Source organism: Pundamilia nyererei, unplaced genomic scaffold, assembly GCF_000239375.1.
Source record: "Pundamilia nyererei isolate P.nyererei 1_Seehausen unplaced genomic scaffold, PunNye1.0 scaffold00072, whole genome shotgun sequence".
Taxonomy (NCBI): Eukaryota; Metazoa; Chordata; class Actinopteri; order Cichliformes; family Cichlidae; genus Pundamilia; species Pundamilia nyererei.
This window is the reverse complement of record NW_005187473.1, coordinates 1,322,066-1,348,904: the sequence shown is the minus strand read 5'-3', so window position 1 is coordinate 1,348,904 and position 26,839 is coordinate 1,322,066. Positions and strand designations below refer to the sequence as shown.

At 40.3% G+C, this 26,839-nt stretch overlaps 1 protein-coding gene across 1 annotated transcript in view; it reads left to right on the top strand.

Moving 5' to 3' along the window:
* Positions 1–458: 458 nt before the first annotated feature.
* The window catches only part of lrrc7 (leucine rich repeat containing 7), an 81,742-nt gene continuing 55,361 nt past the window's right edge, over positions 459–26,839 (top strand). Inside the window, exon 1 of the mRNA XM_013911795.1 lies at positions 459–877. Within this exon, the coding sequence (XP_013767249.1) occupies positions 853–877 (25 nt within the window). The 5' untranslated portion in view covers positions 459–852. The remainder of the gene's footprint in view (positions 878–26,839) is intronic.

The window sequence follows — 26,839 nt, the reverse complement described above, 5'->3', positions numbered from 1 at the left end:
TAGAGTTAAAAGATAATTTCTTAATAGTTAATAAGACATTATTACATCATATCATCCGTTAAAAGACATTGCCTTATAAGAGCGTGGCGTTTGTTTAAAATAAACCTTTTCATTGAATATTATCTCTAATCGAAACCGGGCTATTTTTGCGCACCAAAATAGAAAAAAAAAACTCATAGGAAAAGATGGAGGCAGCATGGCAACAGTCTCAGAGACAACCTCGACTTCACGTGCACGTGCACGCGCACCTGCACAATGAGATAAAAGACGACTTCTCCTCTTTGCTCTCACAAACTCTCACCCGTGCGCGATTACCGCACACAGGCACGCACATCCACGCGTCCTCGTTCCATCTTCATCCATCTTTCCTCCCCCTCCTCTCTCTTTCTCTCTCTCTCTCTACGAGGGACGTATGGGAGGGGATGCTCGTGCTGAATGTGTTTTTTCCTGCAGCGTGCTTTACGGTACCGGAGAAGAAGAAGGAGAAGCACGCCGCTCCCCTCCGTTGGTCACGGAATCTGTGTTGTGACATTGCGCGCCTGCTTCTTATTTTCTAAATGGACCGAAGGGGATGTGACTGAAAGCAGTGTGTAGTCTGCGCGCGTGTAACCGAGTTGGATTTAAACCTGACCCTGAGATGAATCACACTGCCCCGGTTGATGCGCTCATCTCCTCCGTCTTCTGGCTTCGGGGGCACTAAAGATGCGGCTGATAGCGCGGGTACCTGTCCTGGTTTCACACCGGTTCGGTTTGTCCCGGTAGACTGATCCCGTCCGGTGCTGCGGTTTCCAAAGGGGCGAGCTGAGTGATTTTTTTCTTTCTTAACCGGATCCGTCACCAGCAGCCTGCCAGATGGATAACTACTCTACTTTACAACGTAAGGCGACAGTGACAGACACATATCTGCTGCCGTAGCCCATTTCATGTTAAGTCTGTGCTAATGATGGAGTTCCCTTAATGAATAACCACATTAATCTGGGGTTAGCAAAGACTGCAGCTGAAGTCAGATTTTACTGGATAAAAAACAGAAAAAAAAATAACTTAAATAAATATTAAAATATCCTGTAAATGTCCACAGGAGGGACATTTGATGGTTTTCCCTCATGTTTTGTCACGACCATACATTTTTCTTGGGCTGACATCACGTGACAACTTGAATGGCATTTTTCAGAATTTGGTGAGCTTTGCTACTGAGCATCTGAACAGTGGCACTGTACACCATATTTAATAATTTGGCGCTTAAATGTACGCACAAATTAAGCCCCTTCATCCTTTCATAGACACCCCCCACCCAGGGCCTTTGAAGCTCCGAGATGAGCTAATGAAACAACCATGACTGCAGGATCAGGGAGAGGTGGGGTGTGTGGGGGGATAATATATGATGCAGTGTCACATACCCTCTTGTCTTGACATGTAGCCCCCAGCCCTGTTGCCATTATAACGTCATGCTTTCATATAATGCACCACATTCACACCTGTTAAATCCACCACCTTGAGGTATGCTGTGCTTATTAGACTATCTGCACCATTATTTAGCTGTATCGGTTTGTCATGCTTGTTATGAGCCTGTAATGACAAAGGCTTATTAACCATCTGCCTAAATGTTTTATGGCTGCAGTTATGCACCTGTAGAAGGTTATGGCTTTTTATTAACTGGATCATAATTTTTACAGATACAAGCTCTAATTTGTTGTCCATGTCTCTTCTGTGTGTGTATGTATGTGACTTACAGGGCTGTAAACCAACAAAAAGAGCCTTTGTTCCTTTTTAAAATCAAAGAGAATATTTAATTCCAATCTCAACTGCAACATATTTTAAAGCTTCTCTGTCTTTGTTGCTCCTAAGACGGTTCTATTTATACACTCTTTTTCGACAGGGCTTTGAAGTTGCTGCTCATTTTGGTGTCATTTTGCAAAAAAACACTATTATGTGTTCAGCACTGGTTTCTTTCTTTGGGCACACTGATCACAACAGCTTACATGCTGCATGTGTAATTCTCCAGACATGGAGAGTGATCTGCCACATCTTCAGGATACATGAGATATAGAATACCATGTAGATTTTTTAGGGACTATAAAGGGATTTTTGAGAGGTTGTCAGGTAGAAATGTGTACCAGTAATGGAATCTAATCAAGTACCTTATAGCCATGGATTGTATTTAACGCCTGTATGTTGAAGATTACTTTTCAAACCAAACGTTCACTGAGACTTTCGAACACAAACCACTGGACTGATCAATAATTTTCAAGGGAACAATTCACAGGACTCAGTTACTGACAGATGGTTGTAAAACTGACATTTTTTTCAAATAATAATAAAAAACTGACCTTGCAAACACTTCATGAAGTAGTTCACAGCAGTTGATCTGTTATAATAAAACTCACACATTGATGAATCTCTGGTGTGGTTACATGTATAACCCCTTCTTGCATTTGCACATTGCTGCTCACACATTTCCTAAATTATCTCATGAATAGATAACAGAACACTTGCAGTAGTTTTCACTGTTTCCCTCTTTGTGGAATTTGTTTTCTCCTTTGAATGATGATCTGCCAGCTGTTAGCAACAGCTGGATTAGTCCAGTATTTAGCAGCTGCCACAGCTTAGTCGATATTGTTTCACCTTGTGAGTCTGTATCTGTAGCGCACAAAAATATGGTCCTGGCTACATCTACCATAGCAGGAACTACCATTTTGAGTACTTCTGCAGGTGTTTATGTGCCTATCTGTGGACAAGGTTTTTCAAGAATTGGTGTCATAACCCTACAAGATGCCGTCGTGATAGTTTACAAGTAAGCAGCAGTCATGAAAATCAAGTTCAAAGATGGTTGCAGTTTGACCCATGGGTAATGATTATTTTAAGAATGCACAGTGTGATACCAGTGCAAGATGGTCAATAGTCAGCAACTTAATAAGTGGATCTTTTGATTATTGCTTGGTTTCTATAGAGTAATATTTTCAATTAAAATGGCCAAACATTATCCAATTCCACCTTCTCAGTGTGAGAATTTGCTGTTTTTCATCATCTTATTGAAACAGCTTTTTGGTTTTTAGACTATTGCTTGGGCAAATCTGTGTTTTTATGCCTGTCTGTTATAGCTGAGCAAATGAATAATCTGTCAGTTGTCGAAATAAATAGCCATCTCATTTATACTGAAAACCCTAATTATTTATTAATATACTTTATGGTTGGTACTTAATCCCTTGTCTTTGGCATTTGGTGGTTCCCGTTTATGAGAAATACTAAAGACAGAAGAAGGTTTTACATACGAGCACTTAGTGATGGTGAAATAAATAATATTCAGGTAACTGCAATCTTGTCATCATCAGTTTTCCGTATTACTTACATTTAAACCCATCTATAGATGTACTCATTTTGTCAGTCTAAATTAAGCATGCCTAGTACCGAGGCTTCAGATCTAAGAAATGATAAATGCATTAACATTTCCTCTTCAAAGAGAAAACTTGCATACAGATAAAGAAGGATGAGTGGCTCAGTGTTCTACTGCTGCTCCACTTTAGCTCTGACAGGACACTGCTGTTTCTTGCTGCTGCTGCTGCTCCTGATGCTGCTGGTTGCCTAGTGACTGTATCCATGGAACCGGCTCCCATCGTCATGGTGATGGGCCAAGGGAGAGAGACCCAGTGAGGGAAGGGGGACAGAGATACCAGTACATCTGCAGTGTGTGCTACAATGATGAGGATGAATTGTAATATCATGAAGGATGATAATGATGAAGACTGTAATGCTCTGATTGCGATATTCTGGTGTTTTCAGATGTAGCGATACCACTGAAAAGCATGGAGAGGCTAGTTTGAAACAGAGAAAATGGTTATGTGGTTGCCAAAATATGAAAAATATGTCAAGGCAGTGGTTAAATGTAAAAGCCGTACTGCTATCCATGGATGGCTGGATCGATGGGTCGATGGTCTGTAATAGCATTGCAATAATTATCAGAGCTTAATTAGCAAGATTAACCTCGAACTATGTTCATAATATATTTATTAAGGTAATTTCATAAACAATCATGTTATGGCTAGCTGGCTGAGCACACATGTTTGCTAGTATTGTTGAAAGGAAATTTTTGTTGTATATTTTTACTTTGTTCCATTAAATGATTTACAGGTGTCTAAAGCAATACTGTTTGATATAGATCTAACAGTATCATTGTAATATAATTTACATTGGGTGGTGAAGGATATTTGCCAAGCTAGCCATTGAGATGAGATATAATTTTTCTAGTGCTAAGATTAGCAAGCAAGATACATTCATCTATCTAGCTGTAACTTAACTACACAGCACAAATCCACTGTTATCCACTTAAGACTTTATTTTGCTTTGTAAGGTAGTTTGCAGTTCATCTGTGTTAGCAGTGATGCTAGCATTAGCTAATATTAGCTAGAAGATAAAACGTCTTCTAAAAACAAAGCAATACCGCCATGTATCTAATGCCCTGCTTATGTCAGCCGTAGCTTTACCTGATAGCCAACTTCCTGAAGCTCAGACAGGCTTTGTTAGATAAAACTGGCTACCCTTCTGAGTTATGTTTGGGCTAATGGAGCCCAATTGATTTATTGGCAGGTCGATACCATCTGACGAACTATTTGCTGATCTATGTGTATGAAGTAATAACGGTCAAAAAGTGAAAAAAGAGCACTCTAGAACTTCCCTGTTGGCAACATGTATTTGGAATGCCACAAACAGGACAACCAGCTGATCCGAACAGTCGGACCAAGTGTAAACAAGTAAATAAAGAACTCCATATAACAAATGTCAGGGAAATGCCTATGGTTCGTGTGTCCAAAACAAAACATATACTTAAATACCATAGTTTTAAATCACCAAATATCAGACTGTAAAATCCTAAATCGGTCAGGCTCTAGCAGATAATTTGCTTGATACCTATAGGCAGTATACAAGATACATTCTGGGTCGGAAAAGTGAAGTCAGCTTAGACGAGGCTTACACCAGCGCTCGTTTTAAAGGCTACCGGTGACTGACAGCTGTGATTGCAAAAAGCCTTTGGGTCCTATAGAAGTGTGTGGCAAGTCAGCCCTTGCATCTGACCTCAGTAAATACTTTTGTGATAAGTTTAAGGGCTCAGTGACTTGTTTTGTGTTATAGTAAATAATAAATAAAGTTCATTTTGTAATTTTCGTCAGAGTCAGAAAGACTTCACAGTAAGAGTCGCCGCTCATACATTAAGTTTGTTTTCAGTGTGCCAAGATGGTGGAAGTTGCTTAACTTTCATTTATTGGAGCATGACATAACACTTTCATTGTGTTGATCAAAGCTTCAAAGATAAGTAAATACATTTTGAAAGCATAGCAACAATATCTCTTCCCAAAAAGCTTTACCTGGTTACTTAATAATGACACTCGCCAACATTTCACCCTGCAGAAGGAACCATCCATGTGTCCATTAGACATTAATAGCATCCCCTTTGGCTGAGCTAGTGGAGTACTTGCACTTCCTATGTTTGACAGGTGTAGTTTGTTTGAAGGAAAATATTTCCTACCTAAAAGTGCTGACAACAAGGTTTGGGTAAATGTAATCAAGAGAAAACCAGAGTCTAAAACTGGGCAACTAAAGTCAACCCTGGTCAAGAAATGGAATGTTTTAACAAGTATCAGAAAACATTTTTATATTTTTTTTCATGTAAGTGTTCATGTAAGATTTTTGGATGGCATGTGGCTTAAGCAGCCATGTGTAAGCCCAAAAGACAAATGAGACCATTTTTTTCTATGCTTCTTAAAACCATATTAGCTTACACTAGGAAACCCTTGCAGGATTTTAGAGGAGCTCAGAGGAGCAGAGCGAGGAGTAGAGTAGAAGGGGGAGGGAGGAGGAAGAGACAGAAACATTATCCTCTTCGTCACAGCACGTACTGTACTGTAGGTTCACACAGGCTGTATGAGTCCGTTCCAAACTGGTCTCACAGAGGATAAATTTATCTCAGTCTTGTTGTTCATTTCTCTGGTTTAATGTGATTTCAGTCTTTTTTAAAAATGTGAGTACAGATTTGTTCAGGGAGCATCCGTTCCGTCCCTTCTCTAGTCTCCGTGGCAGTGTTGCCATGGTTGCATCATTCACATTGTTCTCTTGAGGGTGACATAATAATTTGGCTCAAGTTAGAGATTGTGGCTCCTTCACAGTATAACAGGGACATTACATTTGCTGTTAATATTAGTATTTTTTTTCCCACTGGAGTTCCTCTTCATTAGTATTTTTTTTAAAAAACATTGAACACTAAAGAATTGACCAAAACAATTTCTTGAAAATATTTATCCTGGTTCAAGCTTCTTAAATGCAACAATTTATTTTTTTAATGTCACTGGAAATTGAATGTCTTTGGATTGTGACTGTTGTGTAGATAAAACAAGACATTTGCAAAGGAAACTTGTACATTTTTTACAATAAATTTCAGTCTATAGACCAAATAACTGGTCATGTCATCTAATATGAGGTGAGTTATCAATACGTTGTCTTGTACTTATCACAGGTACACTGCCATATAAGTTGTTTTATACATGTCAGAGCTACAGAGCAGAGCTACTCTAACTCAGCTGTTGCAACAGGCCAGCGACAGAGTTTGAATTGAGCAGAGTCAAGCTGTGTCTTCACGGTGAGTTGCTAGTGTGGCAAATTCATTGCTACAAAGTATCCAGTGTTTCAAACTAAGTAATACACAAGAAATCAGACACGCACTGTGTTATTTCTGCTGTGCTGTGCAAGCATGTTACAGGAAGCACAACCAGATCCCTGCTGTAATCGTCCTTATTATTAAGTCTCCGTGGCTGCTGAAATAATATTCCAAACTGCAGAATGCCTGTTGTAGCAGTGTCATACGTGTCCTCGGGCTTCACTTTAAGATCCACAGCTGCGGTGCACCAGGAGCATCTTTTTTTGGAAACACTGACAGGGCAGGTCGAGGAGCTTCTGGTATTTCTTTGTCACAACCGTAGTCTCCCCTGATCTAATGTGACAGCTACAAGAACACTAAAGAAGATGACCTGTCATTGACAAAGAGGAAGTCAGGCCAAGAAGTCTGTTCTGAGATAATGGATCTTTTCAGGGGTGCGGAAAGTAGGACAGTGGTGGAGTGGTGCAGGCACACAGGTGCCACAGCACAGTTCTACAAAAACAAGGAACGGCTTTTTAGATGAGGACACAATGGTAGTGGGGTATTGAGTGGAAATGAACAGGTAAAAAAAACCCCACCATAGGTAACCGTGCAGTTGCTAAACAACCTGGCAGGCTGGCAGCAAGCTGATTCACACGTTACAGTACGCACAGTGTGTGTAAGCGTGGATAATGGAAGTGTGGAAGTCTTTCACACTTGACCAGTATGTCACTCTGTACAACCTGCTGTGTTTGTGTGTGTACCTGTGTTTGTGTGTGTGCAGTTTTACTTTGCTCCATGTTGATGGGATGATGGGAAATGCCTTCATAGTAAAACCGCTTTTTTTACGAGTTCCTCAAATTTCCACACCTTTAGAAGCTAGAGAGATGACAAGATTTTATGTGAATCTACAACTTGGTGTGAAAAATACAATTTTAAACTGAGGAAAAATCCATCAGTAACCTGTAATGGAAAATGTTAAAATCCTTATTGGCAGCTGCGGTACTTAAAGCTGAGAATCTGTAGTTAGCTTTGGACTAATTTTCTTGGTCTTAACTAAACACAAGTGGTCTGTATAGTATATAGTGTTTGGTCACTGGAAAATATGTTAAAGTTAACGCTCATTAAGCACCAGCACAGAATTGCAACCCAAACATTTTGCAGAGCCTCTCATGCTTTCCACGTTAGAAAGCAGGAGATGATCTCTTTTACAAAGATCTGCAGAGCTCGTGAACTTCCTTTGCTGATAAAACAGCAGTAGCATGGCTGATAAACTGGATTTTATTTTTTCTAAATTGGATGTTTAGCTCAGATGAGAGCATCAACATTCATTTCCACAGTCACACGGATACAAAACTGGTGTAAAATCACCAGTCAAATGTGATTTAAAAAGTGCTTTTAAAAAAGTGCCAGAAAAAGAAGAGGAATGATTCAAATCCTTCTGCTATGAATGCACACAATTTCTAACATCGTGGCTTTGTTCGGTCCAGTACCAGTTCTGCTCCTCCCATGAGGGCACTTCAGAAACGCCATACTATTTCACCTTATGAATACAGGAAATGTCAGCCTGACTGAATTAATGGCTACGATGTTTCCTGTTTAATTGCCTCTTCGGGGGCAGCAGCAGGACAGCTGCCTTCTTTTGCATTTCAGAATTGTCTCGTAGATTTCTATTTGGGATCCTTTGAGTCGCTTCCTTTTTTGACCTCCAGTATCTCTCTCTGGTCATACATCATTACCTTAAATTAATAGTAGCTGGCTTATTCTAACTCCCAGTCCGCTGTCTCTCAGTACTGGATCTGACAAATTAGGTCACTGAAAAATATAAAATCACAAACTTTTTCTTGTTTTGTTAAAAAGTCCAAATTTATTCGAAAACAGCTGGTAGGTCATCCACCCGAGTACAAGAGACTAAATTAGGGAGGAATAGTTGAAGATGGTGGAAGCAGGTTGGGTGAATGAGCGAGTATTGGTTTGTCGGTTTGGTCCTGGTTTTAATAGAGTGCATAGAAAGCACTTTGCATCTTAGCTGTCAGCTAATCTATTTTAGATTATATGAAAAGTGAGTACTACTTATGGTAAGGATGACATTTTTAACTCTTCCAAAACATGTGCCAAGTCTCAAGTGATGTAGTAATTGCTGGAGAGGACAGTGTATTGTGTGGGTACCTCCCAAGAGATTGAGGGATGAGGCAGGTCTTTTTGACCTTGTGCTGGTTTGTCCACGTGTTGCCATAGGCAACCCAGTCTCCTCTTAATGGGGCAAGAGCTCTGCCAGGGCGACTTTTAGAATGCCACTTTGTTTGAATTTAAGTACGAAACAGACCAAGAGCAACCCTAAGGCCTCTATCATAGTCTTTAAAATCCTTTCATCTGTTTCAGACTCGCAACATTTACAATCTTTTAGTGATGGCTGTTTCTGTTTAGCAAAAATAAGCGCAGCCAAGATGAAAATAAAAGCAGAACAGAATCTGACATGGGTACGGTGGAAAATCCATAACTGCAATTATTTTGTAATTAGAGGTAGTAGCATCTTTAACTGTCTGCATTACTCCAGCGTAATTGGAAAACAATTTGTGAAAAAGTCTCTGGAGAAAGTTTTGGAAAGCAGCAGAACAGAGTGCAGACAGACAAATGGGCAGGAAGGAGGATGGACGGGCGATGGAGTAATCTCCCTAAGTCGACAGCATCCGTCTACTGTCCCGCTCTGTCTGTCTCAGCTCAGCTGTCATGGCTATCAGACAGGAAGAGACTGTGAGATGGCATGTCTCGGTGTTCGCTTGGGTTTGGCACACTTAGGCATTTTATCATTTCCATAGGACAGCTGTTTCTCTGTAACCATCACCTCTCCATGTTTATATGTTTAGGAGGCAACTGACGTTTTTCTTTTTCATTTTAGATCAAGTACCAGTTCCATTTCACACCAGTCTTTAGCAAATGCTGCTCTCTGGAGACTATTTTGAGCTACAGGTTAGGTGCATTTATGAATAGCAGAGCAGTGTATGTTGGATCGACTCAATGTTCGTTCGCATATAAGGTAATAGAGGAACTGGAGGAATAGAAGAGTTTTTGGAGAGGAGTGCTCAGAAATAAGGATTTGGCAATGCCATCAGTACTCAAGAGTTCTTTGTTGGCAATCAAAGAATAAAAGGAATCCCTGAAGTTTAATATATAAAATGTGTTCAAGAGCAACTTTTATTATGTTGGTTTCACTGTAATTGATGGTATAGTTCTCTGGCCAGATTTACATTACAAATCATACGTACAAGGATCAGATGCCGAAGTGGTGCCATAGCTTGATGCCACTTCCTTTAAGACTGTGGAGGAAGGTTTTTCTACCTTATATTCATTGATGAGTTCTAAAATGCTTTACAGTCACAAGCTCAGAAGGATAATAAAATACAATGTTGGTTATTTCTGCAGTAGACAGGTCTTAAAATGTGCCTCCTTAGGTAGAGGTACATTGCTGGTGCTGCAAGATTGGTGCTGTTGCTGCCCATTACAACGTAGTGTGCTATCAATGATCTTGGTGACTGTGGTCCCAACGGCCTTCAGATCATTAACAGCCTCATCCCATGTAGTTTTGGGCTGATCTACCACCTTTCTCATGATTGTACCCATGAGGTGTGATCTTAGATGGTCGTTTATTATTTCTTTCATTTCCGAAAAATCTTCTCCCCAAGCGTCTTGCTGATGGTTGTGTAGCCCATTCCAGCCTGGTGCACGTCTACAGTCTTGTCCTTGATGACAGCTCTCTGGTCTTGCCCATGGTTGCCCAGAGAATGGAAACTGATTGATTGATTGATTGAGTGATTGATTGGTTGACTGACTGATTGTAATCTATGTGCTTCATGGGCACAAGGCCAATCTGTGAGAGCAAGAATGGCGGCTGACTTTTAGAGGATCAAATACTTATTTCACTCAATGATATGCAAATCAATTCATAACTTTTATGTTATGTGTTTTTATTCTGGGTTTTCTGTCTCTATCTATTAAAATGAAGCTATCATAAAAGTGAGAGATTCTTTGTTTCTTTGCAAGTGAGCAAACTTAGAAACTCAGCAGGAGCTCAGATAATTGTTTCTTGATTATATTTTGCATCATAACTCTGAATCGCAAACTCTTCAGAAACTTGGAATATAAATGTACTGAATTAAAAGTACAAGTTTTCCAGTTTGCATTGCAATTGATTAGATATGCACTTTATACACTAGCAGAAAGGACTTTGAAATCACAGTTATGTAAACACACTGACCAGATTTCTCTCTAGCTTTGCATGAAAACATTACGAGCAAAACACCTCTTTTTTTTAAATTACACACAAGCATGCCTGACATTAATTACTGCAGTATCATTATTGCAGAAATCATTGCCTTATTTTCTCTTAGCAAGCTGTATTTTAAAAACTCATTATTTAACAGTTTTGCCCGTTAATGAGCTCATCTCCCAGATGAAGTGTGGTACAGTTGTTTTGTTTGACAGCAATTATTCTTTACATTTGAACAATGTCCTCAGAGTCACTGTAAGCACTGATATGTGGAGAATGTTAATAGACTGCTCCACTCCACGTGACTGAGGGGAGACTGCACTTTACCAGCAATTTAGCCATCCGTGCGATTATATAAATCACATGTGTGTGTATCAGTGTATGTGTGTGATAGAGAGAGAGGGAACTGCTGACTGTGAATTTTCACGTAATGTCACCATTTGATTTCCTGTTCAGAAAATCTTTCACATTGACCATTTTCACTATTAAAACAACTGCAGTGATGGCATTTATTCTCGATTGATCTTGAGCGGTTGATCAAAGGACTGATTGTTCAATTAGAATTGAGTTTTGTCTGAAACAGTGTACAGATCTGCTGTGTGAACAACTCGACCTGTGTTCTTCGAGAAAAAAGCAAAGGAGTCAAGAGTGGCAAATGTTGCCATTTTGGAGTTTCTGGCATGACAACTACAAATGAGTTGTGGTCACTCTCATCAAACCTTACTTTGGCTGTGTCATGGGCAGAGCAAGGAGGCACACTAAGCTGGTCATCATGTGCTGCACAACACAAGAGCCACTCACACTGAGCAGCAGCTAGCATTAGCTTTCCTGCCCCTTCTTATGTGACTTACAAGTGTCCGCGCAAACATTTACAAGGTAAACGTGCTGTCGTGTGACACTGAGGGTCAGCTGCAGCCCTTTAAAAAGCAAACATTGCCAAGGTTAGTTAAGATGCCGATGCGGTCCTTATTATCAAGGCCCCAGTCACACAAGCGTGGAGATCTCCTAGCCACCATCTGGCAACCACCCATCGCAAACAGAGAAATGCGTGTTCCCCGACCAGTTGCAGTGTGGCTGGTGAACGTTTTTGGCAGTCGTGCTCCAAACAGAAAACTTGACCTCTAAATTTGACCTTGATGTCAAGGTTACTGAGATTCAACTCCTAGGTCGTCTCGATCTGTGTCCGCGCCACCTGCCCACCCGGCAGTATGACAACAATACCCATCAGCCTTTGAGCTGATGGGTAAAAACTAATCTTGCGTGTTCACTACATAGATTTCTTCCTTCATTCTCTCTCTCCTCATGTTGACTGTCTCTTTATCTCTGTAAAGCACAGATTACATTAGGACATGTGGCTCACAGGAAGTCCCAGACTTCTTGTGGGGTCTATAGGTTTGCTTTATAACAATTTCAGCAGGATTTAAGCTCTTTATTACTTCATACTCTTCGTTCTAATTACATTCAGAGCTAAGATTTTAGATGGTGACGGGAAATCTTGCTGCCTCTCATATGGTGACAGGACAGGCTTTGAAAACAGCACAAAAGCATCCATAAGGAGCACCATATGGGGAATAAGATATTAAAACAGCTCAAACTGCAGGAAAGTCAAAATTTCCCACATGCCAACTATCCAGCTGACTGCCCCCCAAACTGCACAGGAAACAACAACCGACCCAGCAGCAGACGTAATCAATGCAGGAGTAAAATTTGAGCCAAATCTGCGCAGTGTCTGCCAAGATTTACAAAGCAACATAAAAATGATGACTTGAAATGAAACTTTTTCATGAATAAAAAGTGCTTACAATTACTTTATATGTTTGCGCAGAAATATGTGGACGTGTTACTTCCTTTAATCGGCCGGCCTTCGGATCCTGATGCATTAGATATATGAGTGTGAGGAGTGACGAGCAAATACAGAGTGTGTTTCTGGCAGTGACGTATCATTCCTTTTATTATCCACTAACAACTTAAGTGTGAATGCTTTGAGTTAAAGTGAAAAAAATAAATAAATACTGCAGCAAAAAAAAGTGTCGCTTCACTCCTCCTTAGTTTATTTATGAAACGCTGCTCTACAACAGTGATGTATTATTTGTGCGAATGTGCTTTCGGAGCTCTGCGAATCGTGACGGTGAGGTTTGATGGGCTCGCGGACGTGGGAGTGAAGCGCCTCGACCTTGACTGTCTGGCCTGAATTTGCCTTGTGATGCCCACATCGCCACAGCAGCGGCACCGCGTTAAAGCGTTTTCTGCAGCAACTTTGTGTCGTGACTCGTGGGCTTAACATCAGCGTGTTCTCATAGAGCTTGCTTCCCGCTCTCACTGTTCTCCTCTTGTCTCTTTCTGTCCAGACAGAGAAGGTGTCTGCATTTATTCTGCTGTGCAACAGGCTGTGCTAAAGCACCACATGCCCTCAGTCAGACACTTTATTAGGTACAGGTTGTTATTACTGGGTTAGACTCTCTTTTTCCTTGAGGACTGCCTTAATTCTTTGAGGTGTAGATTCAAGAAGGTGCCTGAAACTTTCCTCAGAGATTTTTAGTTCATATTGACGTGGACATGGTTAGCTGCATGTCCTTTTGAATATCGTAAGCGTAAACTTTTGAGAGGATTTTAGGTTTGTGACATGGCATGTTACCCTGCTGGAAGTAGTCATGAGAAGATCCGTGCACTGAATCCTTGATCCTTGAGCATGAATCCTTAGAAATAAGTCACAGAATAATTTATTTTGTGAGCATCAATACTATTACTACTGTGATATCACTTCTCTTTGTGGATTTACCCAAGTGAACATAATATAAGCAGATGTTTGACCAGCTGTATGTATGATTTCTAAGGGTATAAACAGTAGAATTTAGAGAGGTAATCGAATCAGCACCTCAAATATAAATTGGTGTCTGCTACCCTTGATGCGACCTAGATGTAACCAGTCCAGCTTAGTTCATCACTGCAAACTTTATCTCAATACTACAAACTGTGCAGTGTAGCCTGCACTAAACTGCCTGGTACATTCATGCTATGTTTAAGAGACACAAAAGTAGTGCACTTCCGTTTGTTTTGCTAGATGTTTCACAAAAAACGTAATCCAGCAGCACATTTGAAAACTAAAATGAATCAGGACATTACATATAAAATCAAAATTTGTCAAATTTCTTCTGCTCCTGCCCTCTTTGTCTTACAGCTTTCACCACCTCTCAGTGTTTCGCATTGAGGGTTTTTGTTACCATGTAATACAGGGACAAACTGCACAGAAAGAGGTTTGTGTGTTTGATGATATTTGTGAGTTGTTTGAAAAGCTGCATTTGAAAATTGTCTGGTGCTTAAAAAACATTAATCTGCGTAGCGAGAAGGAAATGAGAAGGAAAAAGAGATGTGTTTGGAGCTGGAAGCAGACTTTGGGAAGTCGCATTATTTTTCCTTATTTCTAAGCATGCCGTCTCTGGAGGCAATACCAGGCTGCAGCACATGAAAAATGAACTCATTCAGTAGTAACATGCATTAACCTGCCTATCAGATTTAATGAATCATTGAGTGAAGGTGCCAGAGTGCTGTTCTGGATCGTTCTGGCCCACTTTTTTATTTTGTGTTCAGATATGCTGCTGACTTCCTGTCAGGCTGCCCTTTTCTCTCAGACTTGTATCGTCAACAAGGCGTTTTTACCCACTGGATATTTTCACTTTTTCACATCATTCCCAACAAATCTTAGAGATCCTTGTGTGGGAAAATTCCCAGCAAATAAACAATTTCTGAAATACTTAGACCAGCCAGTCTGCTCCACGAACAACCCTGCAACGTTCAAAGGCACTGAAATCACCTTTCTTCCCTAGTCTGATGCTCAGTTTGAACAGCAGGTCGTCTTGTGATCGAGTGATTAGATATTTGCAGAAACGTGCAGTTGAACAGATGTGTTGTTGAGTGTATTTGTAGTGTGTAATTTAAACCATATATGAACTTTTTTAAGGGGGCGTATGCCAACATCCCATATTACCTTGACATAAGCTAACTGTTATGTACAATAACTGGCAAATGTTGAGGGAGCTGGCAGCATAAAATATACTAGAAAAGCTGTTTGGTAATTTCTATACTTCTACTTTATAATGCTTTATTTAAATTAAACATTCACCGGTCGCACACAGTTGAAGAATGCAGTTATGTGAACCTGCGCGTTTGTGGTGATCACTCCAGGAAACGTGTCACTGTTTCCATTCATCAAATGCAACAATACAATGCTCCAGAATATATCGATGTGCTTTTTTGATTGGTACATTTTGGCCGTGTTTTGTTTCACTTTCTGTCTGTGTGTCTTTACCAGCAAATTCAGAACCAGAGTTATTATAAAAGAGGTTTGGATTTGTCATTTTATGCTGTTTGTGTTGTTTTAGCCGTCTCCGAGGAAGTTTAAGCAGCACTGAAATGTTTTCCTTGATGTATTTTTGGCAGATTAAACGTGTAAATAGTTTGTGAAACAAATTCAATGGGATGTTTTCCAATTTCAGTAGTTGTGAATGTCTCCAAAGCATGCTGATATTGACTACATAAACTAAGGTATGCATACAATTGAATTGCATAAATCTTTTACACCTGTAGAAGAGAGATTGGTTGAAATGAATCAAGTGGTGGCAAAGATTTGTCAGATACACAAACTGAATATAAGACGGATGTAGTCACAGAGTCAATGTGCCAGTGCCCTAAGTCTGGATTGTTTCCAGTGGCCAGCAGAGTTTGATTACTCTAGTTGGGTGGCGTTACGGTGGGTGTTTCTATATTTTCCACAGTCTTAGAAGCACTCAACAGCTTTTTACCTGACATACTTCACACCTACACTCAGATGCAGCGTGTTCAAAGAATTAGAACATGTCAAACATACTGAAATAACTTCCTTTCCCAGTTTATTTTGCCCACCTGAGGGACTAGCTCAGCAGTGTTGCATAAAGCTTGTCAAAATGGTGCTCTTAGCCATGGTTTTTGTAATTAGTGTTTTATGGTAATTTTGGGCAATTGAGTCCCCAGTTACCATAGCAACAGCTCAATGTGCAATTTCCATGGACTGTTAAGGAAAGCTTTAGGGATAAAACTTACTAAAGGGTGTTTATGCAAATGGAAGCTGTCATGCAGGATGAGCAAACCCTGCAAATGCGGGCAGGGTTCGGGGGAAAGAGACGCTCATAGGTTTGAACCCTGCAGGTCACAGTGTGCATCAGCATTAGTGTGACCTTGAGGAAAATAGTAAAGCAGATCTCACTGCTGAAAGAGCGTGTAAGCTGGAAGATACCAACGCGCAGATAAAAAAGCCGTGGCGTCTAATCTTTCTTTTTCATCTAGAGAGGAGAGGAAAACAAGATGAGGGGAGGATAGAGGAGTGACAGAGGCAGCAGCAGGTGATAGATGGAGTGAACGCATGAATAGAGATCCAGACAGTCATGCACAGCTATCAGCTGGCAGTAAAAAAGAGAGATTGACTCCCGGCCAGAGTGAGAGAGAGCGAGAAAGAGGGAGGGATGACAGAAAGATGGAGAGGTTATTCCAGATAGCAGCAGGTCTCACAGTGTGTTCATGGAGACTTTTTCAGGTGAAGGTGAACTGTTCTCTTGCAGTCGGGACTGTTGGATCTGTATTCATCACATAGCAGGGAGACAAAAGTGGAAACCACGTCACACAATGGGGCTCAGCAATGTAATCGAGGAAAAATAACACTGTTGAATAGCTGGAATTTTTTATTGAGCATCTCTCAGCTCACTGCTTTATTTTTAGGGCCAGTGACTCTATTGTTCTGGTTCACTCTCAACTACTTTTCAGCATCATTACCATTCTCTTCAGGCAGCTGCATTAGAAAGAAAATGATTCTGATAAACCCACGGCGTGCTACTGAGCAGGTCGATAAAGTGGTGCGTGTGACCTGCTTAACAGTCAGATAACTCTGTTAGGCATTGGTGGAGACCAGAGGGCAAACAAAAAGAAGAGTGAATATTAGACTTCTATTTCCCAAGTGGTTATAGATATGAGTTTAAAGTGGGTGATTCTTTCTCTGAGTCTCTACACGTGTACGCGTTCAGCTGGTTGTCGTAACATGCCGCAACCGCCTTTTACACGATGACATGCCAGCCCTGTGTTCCAGTTTGCACACGTTTGCAAAGTTGCCGTTTTATAGACCTTCTCAGATTGTCTGAATATTTTAGAGGTCTGAAAAAGTCAAACTATGTACTCCAAAATGTAAAAAAGTAAACCCCCGTAATAAATCACTGGATCAGATTGTACTCTACTTGAACTGGTGCGTTTTGCGTTCCTATTTAGTCTGCAGAATCAAATTACCCTGAAACTTTGAGTAACAAGTGTCACTCTGTTCTATGATCTATGAATAGCTCCGAGCTTCTAGGTCAACAGTTTTGAAGACATGGCGCTGTTATCATAGACATCCGTATGCCTGTGTGTGTGTGTGTGTGTGTGGTGTGTGTGTGTGTGTGTGTGTGTGTGTGTGTGTGTGTGTGTGTGCGTGTGCGTGTGTGTTTGTCTTTCTGCCTCTGAGCATTGGACGAGTTGCTGGGACACCAGCATGGCAAGGTGACCTCTAATAAATAACTAAATAACACGGAGACACACACACACAGACTCTTACTGTGACCATCACATGTGCGCTGAAGTAACAAAGAGAGATGCAGGCTCCATTTGTGATCTAGTGCTGACCAGCTTTGACTTGTTAAACCCTCTGATGCCCAAAACCTAATGGCTAATGGGTCATCAGGGCTTTGTGTGTTGAAGTTAATTAGTGGTAAAAGAAGCATCTCTTACGAGAGATTTCAGCTTTATTGGCTTATTTCTGACGGGGGGGGTTGTAAGTCTAACCTGCCAATTCCATTTTTCTTTCCCAGAACTATAACTGGCAGCACATACAAACAAAAATCATTACTTCTTCAATTAAAGACACTGGAAGAAATGATTAAACTTTACAATTCTTCTCCCAAACTGCACTAAGTCACAGGATTTACTCTCACTGAAACAGCTGAAAATTAAGTGCTGCTGGAAAGTGGTAACCATAACTAAGTCACCCTTATCTGACATATATGAATTTACTAAACATGAGTAAAGGCATCAGATTTATATTAAAGCAACTGTCAGGTACTTGCATCATTTTCCACTGTGTTTATAACTTAAAATAACGGGACACTTTGGTCCTTTGCTCATACTGAGGCTGCTGGCTTGTGGTTGGCTCTGAGCTCTGGATTATTGTCACAAACGTTTTCGTGTTGGTGCCCCCACGGTTAACCTTGGTGAACTTTGTGTCTTCACTCAGAATGAACAGGTTCCATGCTAACAGTGTGTGTGGATTGAAGTGTGTGCACGACTATTTCTGCTCAAGTTGCACATGCTAAAATGGACTGCCTTCCAATCACACGTGTGGAAAGTCGATCGCTCAGTGGTCCGGGCCGAGAACAGGTGATTCTGTTCCTGGCCGGTCAGTAAAAAAAAGACTAAATGGGTAGTCTTCTAAGTTTATAGTTTAAAATAAAAATATTTGTGCTTTTATTTAGAGGTTTTAATCTGGTTTTTTTTACTTGTCCTGTTAACAGAACATATGTAGGTCAGCCATAATGAGCTGCAAAGTCTTTATTTAAGACTGTACACAGTCAAAGTAACCTCAGTGCTTTTAATGTGTTAAGAGTGTAGCTTTTACATGCTAAACAGGTCATTGTGAAATACAAAACAAATCCAAAATCTTTGGGAAAATGTGATCATATTCAGCAGAAATTGGCTTGTGCTGAGGTGAAGTTCTGCATTGGGTTTATGTGAAAAGACAAACTTTAATTTTGAAAAATAGCACAGATGCTTTCCTCTTTTCCTAATGAAGACAGGAGGAGGTTTTTTACTGCTCAAACACAGGATGATAAGTTTGCCTTCCCATTAAATTGCCTTCTGGAATTCAAAAATGGTTTTAGATCGAGCTGCTCCTGTATAGAAGAAACAAAAAGTGCTGCGCCTGGGTTTTAAGATGGCTCCCCTGCTTGTCTCTTGATAGAGGAAGCGATGGAGGAGGAGAAAGAGAAAAAGTTAAACCTGGAGACAGATTGAGGAAAAGCGCTGAGACACCGAGAGAATGAAAGGGGGGAAAAAAAGGAAGATAGAGCAAGGAGATGCGCTGGGGCATCTCAGGCAGAAAGAACTGGGCCACTGAGCACAACTCTGGAAGAAAAGAGATGGAAAAAAAAGAAAAGAGTGGCCTGGAAAAGAGGGAGAGACAGTGAGAGATGACAGAAGGAGAGGAGAGGCTCATGTGAAGCCTTTCCTCTGTGAGCTTCACATATAGGCTACTGAAGAACAGTTGGACGAGCGAAGCCTTGAAATGAAAAACCAAATAAGTTGGTCTGGTAATGTTTGAGAACAGCCAGCTGTCTCTCTGTTGATCAGGATATCACTTTGCACTTTCCAACAAGCTGTTTTCAAGTCTGACTTTGGATCTTTAGACGAGAAGTCCATTTTCTTGTAACTAATAAGCACCTACAACTAGTAAGGTGATCATCTTTATTATGTTGAATAGTGAAAAATGATGGAATCTCCCTGTCTCAGAGAAATGTTGTGGATTGTCATCTATTAAGTAAATCGGTGAAAATCTCATATCTGTTACTTTTGGGCTCTGAAGCCTTTTCTATAGGAATATTACCAGAAAGCAACCAGCTAGCAACCAGTTTCCTCGGATTGTGCTCATTGACAGACTCATTCATACTGATGGCAGAGTGCTGGCAACAATCTGTCTGCACTCATTAATAAAATAGCACCTTCTGTGAGAGTGATTGCAGTTAAGTCAGACTGCAACTGTTTGCAGAAAGGTTGCCTCCTTTCAGGCGATCTGTGCAATCGCCTTCCAATCACAAGTTGTTCGGAAGGCGATTGCAACCAATCAGTCACAGCACATTGCAATCTGGTGCAGAATGACAGAAGTTCAATTCAATCCAATTCAATTTCATTTATATAGCGCCAAATCACAACAGCAGTCGCTTCAAGGCAAGTCAAGGCAATTAACAGGCAGCCAGCACAGATGTCCTACTTTTTATCATTTGACTGATCCATTAGCGTGCTCTGAGTTAGCTTTTTGATACAAAGTGTGTCCAATGTCGGATGGTTTTTCGGTTGAATAAATGTAATGTAAGCTTGCTAACACTATTTCAGGATTTTGGTGCATAAGATGAGCTCTCTTGTTTATAGTATTCCCAATGTATTTCATTTTATTGAGCTAGCATTGGCAACATCCGGTCTTCCCTCTGTAAAGCCTTGCAGCCATGGTGGTAACTGTTGTGGATGAGAATTGTGGACAGGACTATGGATAAAGTTATTCTTCAGATTGTCTATTACTGTACACCAACGTCAGTTTAAATCTTGCTGTAGTTTCCTGTCAGTTTTGAGCTATAAAAGACTGACAGCTTTTAAAGTAGTGTTCATAGTTTTTCTCAGTTTTTCTAGAATGCCCAGTAAACGGGTTCATGACTTTTATGTTCAGATATTATCCATATTAATGAGAACTAGACTGGTACTTAAATATCATTTTCCTTCAGTAAATTAGTGCTCAAAGCCTGTTTTACAACAAACCACATTTACCTCTGACAAACCACTCACATCCCCTTTAAGCTCTTTCTAGGGTTTGGTGATAAAAAAAAGTCTATCACTGTAATTTTTTTATATCAGTCAATATCAATAAAAATATCATAGTTAGTAGTGCTATTGTCATTATCATTTGGCCTTTCATGTTTTCTGTCAATGAACTCTTAATAGAAATATAAAGTTCACAGAAGCCATATTTCTATTGAAGAAATGTGTTTCACAATAATGATTTTAATAGTTTGATCGCTCAGCCCTACTTTCAGTTGCCCACGGCCACACTTTGGCATATGGACCGGGGAGCTTAGTATCAACCGACTGACCCTTTGATTACTTGGCAACCGTCTCTACCTTGTGAGCCACAGATGATAATGAAACTCGTTACGAGGTATTTCATGTGCTTAAGCCTACCAATTTGAGCGCTTTTTCTATATAGCTCAAAAATGAAGGATACCTTAAATGACACATCAGATCTTGATAAATCAAAGGTTTCATTTGAAAAAGGGTCATTAGAATTTTATGCTATTTATGCCTTTTTTTGCTGCTCTTTTTTAAACTTGTTCTTTTTAAACTGTATTGCTTATTGCACTGTAGAGGCTGGTGAGGAACAGTATTTCGTTTCAGGCTGGGTAACACCATAAGGAATGATAATAAACTTCTTTAGTCTTCTTGAGAAGTCATATCATCAACCCTTTGAGGTACAGATTTAAAACATTAAAGACTTCCCTTTATTTTATTTATGTATTTATTTATTTGGAATCTTGCAGAAGCAAATTTATGAGAGAAAAGGCTTTGGAAACACGAGCACACTTCTCTTCGATGCCGATGCTGTCGATAAAATGTCAATAGTTGCCACCAGGGTTTGCTGCAGGCCAGGATGCGTCGCATATATTGCCCCAAACTAACAGAGTCATGTGCTATTCTTGGCTGACTTTTTAAAATTGCCAAGCATTCCTGTTGAGCAGCTAATTAATAAAAAGATCTATTAGCCGCCATATGAAAACAGTGTACATGATAGAATCCCTGCAGTAGCTCGGATACGTTCATATCTGACAGCATGATTCTCCCTCACTGCCTGTCACGCAGCCCTTTTCTGTCTGGCTGCTTGTTTATCTGTGTTTATTGCAAACTATTTATAAATCCCACTGTTTGTCTGTCTAACTTTCAGTCTGTCATTTGTGGGTACTTGTCACTGAAGGCAGTCACGTCCTAAAGTTTTTCTGTGTACACAGTGAGAGTCATAAACATCTTTTTCAGGTCACTCTGTGGTTTCGGTAACAACGCTTTGACTCATTTGGCGCGTTTGTATATTTGTTCATTCATGCATCTGAGCATAATTGATTGTCACATTTCGGGTGCAGGTGAATTGTCAGCTGTTCTCGGCTTTGTTGTGTCAGCTGATTGTTATTTTTAGTGTGAGTGATGCAAGGGTCGTTGGGTTTTACAGACGTGCCACCTGGAGCCACAGTGGCAGGCAGATTGGACTGGCTGAGAGTGTGAAAACGCCCAGACTGTGATTCATCAAGACCGTGTTGTGATTCCTCGAGGCTTTGTCCCCTTCAGAAAAATGCAACCATTTGTTAGAGCACAGATAAATGTTTCCCTGACAGCAAGGCTTTTTAGGGATGGGAGCGACGGGATGGAATGAAACGGTGAGAACTGGGGATGGTTTGGGGGAAAAGTGAGGTAAAATATTTTATTTGTATCTGTTTTTTCACTTAAGATCAACCTAAAGGTAGGGAAATATGAGGCGGGAATAAAACTAACCCACACAACTTCAGAAATTTACAAAACCTTCACACTGCGCCTAACTAAAATAGACAATTAAATTAAATGTGATCTCCAAAAAAAGCTACTAACTATTCAGTAAATCCTGTTATTAGTGATCTTCAATAAATATTACCACTGTTTTGTCTATGCTTATGAAAGATGAATTCATAATTAAATTAATTAATTAACGTCTCACTAAATTAAGTGAGACTTTAATTCTTATGAGCATTATAAAACTTCCAGAGGTAACCAGAGGTAATTCTGACCTTTTAGCCACTGATCAGTGTATTAGCAGACTGATATTTTTTCAAATTTATAATAGCCAGTAAATAAATCTTAAAACTGTAAAGAAGAGATGGCGGTGTGTTGATGTTGCATAATTCGTCCACAAGAGGGCACTCTCAGTTTCCTTGTTGGCAATGCACCTGTTTGGAAGGACAAACGTAAACAAATAAATAAACAAATGTAACACATTTTAGGGAAATCTTTTTGAGTTTTTGTATCTAAAGAAAAAAGACTAAAATTGGGAATTATATCAGAATATCAGCATCTGTCTTAAAAATCCTACATCAGTCCTTTATGTCGATGTTTCCATTAACATAAAAACCAGGATGTCACACATTCAGAATGTCAAAAAAACAAAGAAACACACAAACGAACGGCAATACTCGAGACTTAGGGTCTAATTTAAAAGAGCTCCTGTCTCATCTCCTTCACCTGCTTCTCGCCTCTCATGTGAGCTATTATGCATCATCTAAAATCAAATAAAATGTTAAAGATTTGCATTTTCTTTCTTTAAGGAAGTACAGGATAATGACTACCATTTAAAACACTGAATTCGTTTCAGCAGTTGAAATTACAAGTTACAGCGCGCTGGACCTCAATGTGAACCAGCGGTCTGCTTCACAAAAAGGATGGCACAATAAGCTGGCAATATAGTTTTATACCACAACAAAAACAAGAATTATCATGGGAAATGACATGGCGGTCCTTCTGCCTCCCGTCTGACCTCGTCTGCATCTGCTCCTTTCCTGGAAAAAGACACCTCCCTAGCCTAACCTTGCTGCATTAAAATCAGCTAGCAATTCTTAGCCTGTTGTTTTCTACTTATTATCCAAGTCCGGGACAATCTGTTCAGACTCTCTTGGACCAGAAAAATATCACCCTGACTTTAACTAGTTATGATGTGTAAGCATGTTTGCAAAATCCCTCTGCAGCTCAACATGTCAGCCTCAATAATTCAATTCAATCATAGCACTGAATTGATCCTTTTGACCCTATTTACACAGAGTGCCAACTCTTAATGAGTGCAAAGTCAATGAGTATATAATAATCACAAAAAACAACTTTACTTAATCATTTTATTCCTAACAGGTATGACTTTGTAACTTTAGACAAACAGCTTTGACCTGTGATGCCAAAAAAGAGCAATAAAGTCCTTCATTTTTTCTATATCAGTCGTACGGTTTTTCTATTCCAAAACAAGATAACACATTTTTTTTAATTGCTCAGATACATATCATGGATCAGCCTATCCGCTGTCTTTAATGCCTTTTAAGGTCTTTAACATTAACTTTGAAAGCAGCCCTGAACGTTGTGTGGGATATCTGGTTAAGTCAAGCTACCGAAGCTTAACCAGATCTTAACCTTTGAAGTAGCAGACGACAAGAAATTGTTTCTAATTTGATATATTTTCTGTGATACTTATGTTTTGTGATTATTGCCAACAGAGAAAATACCCCAGTTTTTTTCTGGGGTTTTTTTTCCATCAGATTATTCTTCCAGACTTTGCTGGCTTGCTATTTATAATATTCATCCGGTACTTATCAATCAGTCTCTTTACATTTTTTTCATTATATTTTTCCTACATGAACTTATGCAGTAAATAACCAAACAAATTGTTTGGGGGGTCTGATATGATGAGAAGACATTGTGCAACAGACAACATCACGGGTGAGTTTCCCCACATTTTAATATGTAAGAAAATATCAGAAGATCGGGGCGTTTGTCATCACTGCAAAGTTTATTTGTGTGTTGAAATGTTAAAGGTTGTGGAGCAGCACAGGACAGTCTGACAGTCAAGCAGCAGCTGATACGGGTAGCCTGCTCCTTCTACTGGTTAATGCCTCATTCAGTGCTGGTTGTCCGGCCACGCTGAAGGGTGAACGGTTTGATTGTGCACCAAAGTTCCACAAAAGCAAGCGGAGGCAAAATCCACTCAGTGATGACGCATCGTTCAGACTCACTTTTTTATGACGACTCTCTTTCAAGCCTTTTTTGCAGCCAGATGCCTTGTTATCCCAGACTGTGGATTTGTCTAAAAAGCTTAATATCTACTATCAAAATCAGTCCTCCAATGATAAACCTGTGCCTCAGACTTATATAACTTTTCACTATTCCAGTGTACGTATGTGGGATGACAGCACATTTCTATAGGACTTTTCAAAAAGAACATCTTAAAATGATGTTCTCTGATGATCAGAGACTCAAGCACAATTGAAATCTGCGTGTGTGTGTGTGTGAGTATTTTCATGTGGTGGTAGTACAGGTAACTGCCCAAAGTGCTTATTTAATGTTTAGTAAATGTAAAAAAAACAACAACAACCCAACAAAACACAGAAAGTGGCAGAACAAGCTGTTCTTGGCCGCTAGATAACTAACTGCCTCCCACATGCACACACACACTCACACTCAGGGATTTGCTTGACAATGTGGAGCACTGGGATGTGAAACAGGATCTTCCGTGTCCTCTCACCGTCACTGACACAAGTAAATGAGTCAGCATGCATGACTGTTTGTGTCACTGATTTGTATATGTGTGTGTGTGTTTCACATGTGCTCGTCCGCGATAGCGTGCGACTGTTGTGAGCGAGTGCAGAAACCCTGGGGCGATATCCACAGAGCGCAGCTCTCCCGCCTTTTGCGAGAAACAGAAAAGGAAACACGAAGCGGTGGCATGGAGCTGTTCTCGGGCTCTTATTCAGGTGCTATAAAAGTGTCTGACATATCTGAGTCTACATTAAGCGTCGCAGAATGTGGAGCGCTCGCCCACCGAGTGCAGCATGTTCTGTTTTATGACACAGAAGAGAGAGACAGAGAGAGCAGGAGAACGAGTAAAAATACACCCAGCTCCTGGGAGACGGTCTCTATGGCAGCGGTTACCGTGGCGACAGTGAGGCTGCACGTGAAGCGATGGCTGTCATGGCACCCCTAGGGGAATTCACCCTCTTGAGCTGCTGGAGGACATGCACAGATATTCACAAACACACAAGCTTGAATGAAGAGCAGAGGGAGGAGGAAAGCGACCGCTCGAGGGGAAATTCAGGAGAACTGCCGATCGCTCGCTAGCTGTGGCAAAAACTTAACTCTGGGGGACTGCCGAGCTAAAGCAGAGTTTGCTTGAACATTTTATGAAGCTATATAATTTTAAAAGGAAATATTTTTACCAGCTCAGACAGTGCAGTTGAGTTTTGTGTGACATTTCAGCAAAGTGTCCTGCATTTCAGTAGTTGGGACCAACGTTAAAGATGGTTTGTTTTGACTTATTAGTAGACAATAAAGGGGGGTCAAAAGTAGTTTTTGTGACTCTGTGAAAAAGGTATGTGGAGAAATATTTCTTACATTGCTTGGTGTGTTTCCAGTGCTTACTGTATATGTACACTGCACAGCCAAAAAACAAAAAGTCCCACACTCTAATATTTTCTGGGACTGCCTTTAGTTTTATAGGCACTACACACTCACTGAGGAATTGTTTCGAGATATTTACAAAGTGTATTTAAATATTTTTTCAACAAGATCTTGTAACCATGATGAGGCAGTCAGACTGCTAAAGTCTTCTGCAGCACATCCAGAAGATTCTCAGTGGGTCTAAGGTCAGGTCTCTGGTGATCCCTGAGCCAGTGAATTCTGTCATCTGTCATCTTGGAACGTGCTCGTGCCGTCAGGGATGAAAAAAAAAATATTGATGGAAAATCCTGGTCAGTCAGTACAGTATATTTAGCAGAAAAACAATTGTCTTTTTTTATTAACAAACACCTGATCATTTCAGTGTGGGCATTGACGGTGAAGGGAGGGAGGCAGGACAAAAGACACACTGTGGAAGAGAGCCAGAGATTAATAACAACTAATAATTAAATGCAGAGCAGAGTATTAAACACACAGAGAGTATAAAGAGGTGAATGAAGAAAAGAAACACTCAGTGCATCATGGGAAGCCCTCAGCAGCCTAGGCTTATAGCAGCATAACTAAGGGAGGATACAAGGTCATCTGATCCAGCACTAACTATAGCCCTTGATAAACTGTAAGGACCTTTTCACATAATGAAGTCTGCACATTTTTACCAATACTGCTGCATTTTTACTTTCTCCTGAGTTGGATTTTTGGCTCTCTCTCGAGTATTTTTAACAGCGTGCAGTGTGGCGTTAATACTTCTTCATCACAGTCTTCTTCTTTTTCACCCGCTGCTGGTGTGTAAAAGTGTACATGTGTGGAGGTGCTTAAGTCTGTGCGTGTGCACATGTGGGCGGGTGTATGTTACAGTAGCAGTTCTTGTAAAACTTCTCACTACATCTTTGTTTTCTGTTTTATGTCATAATTAT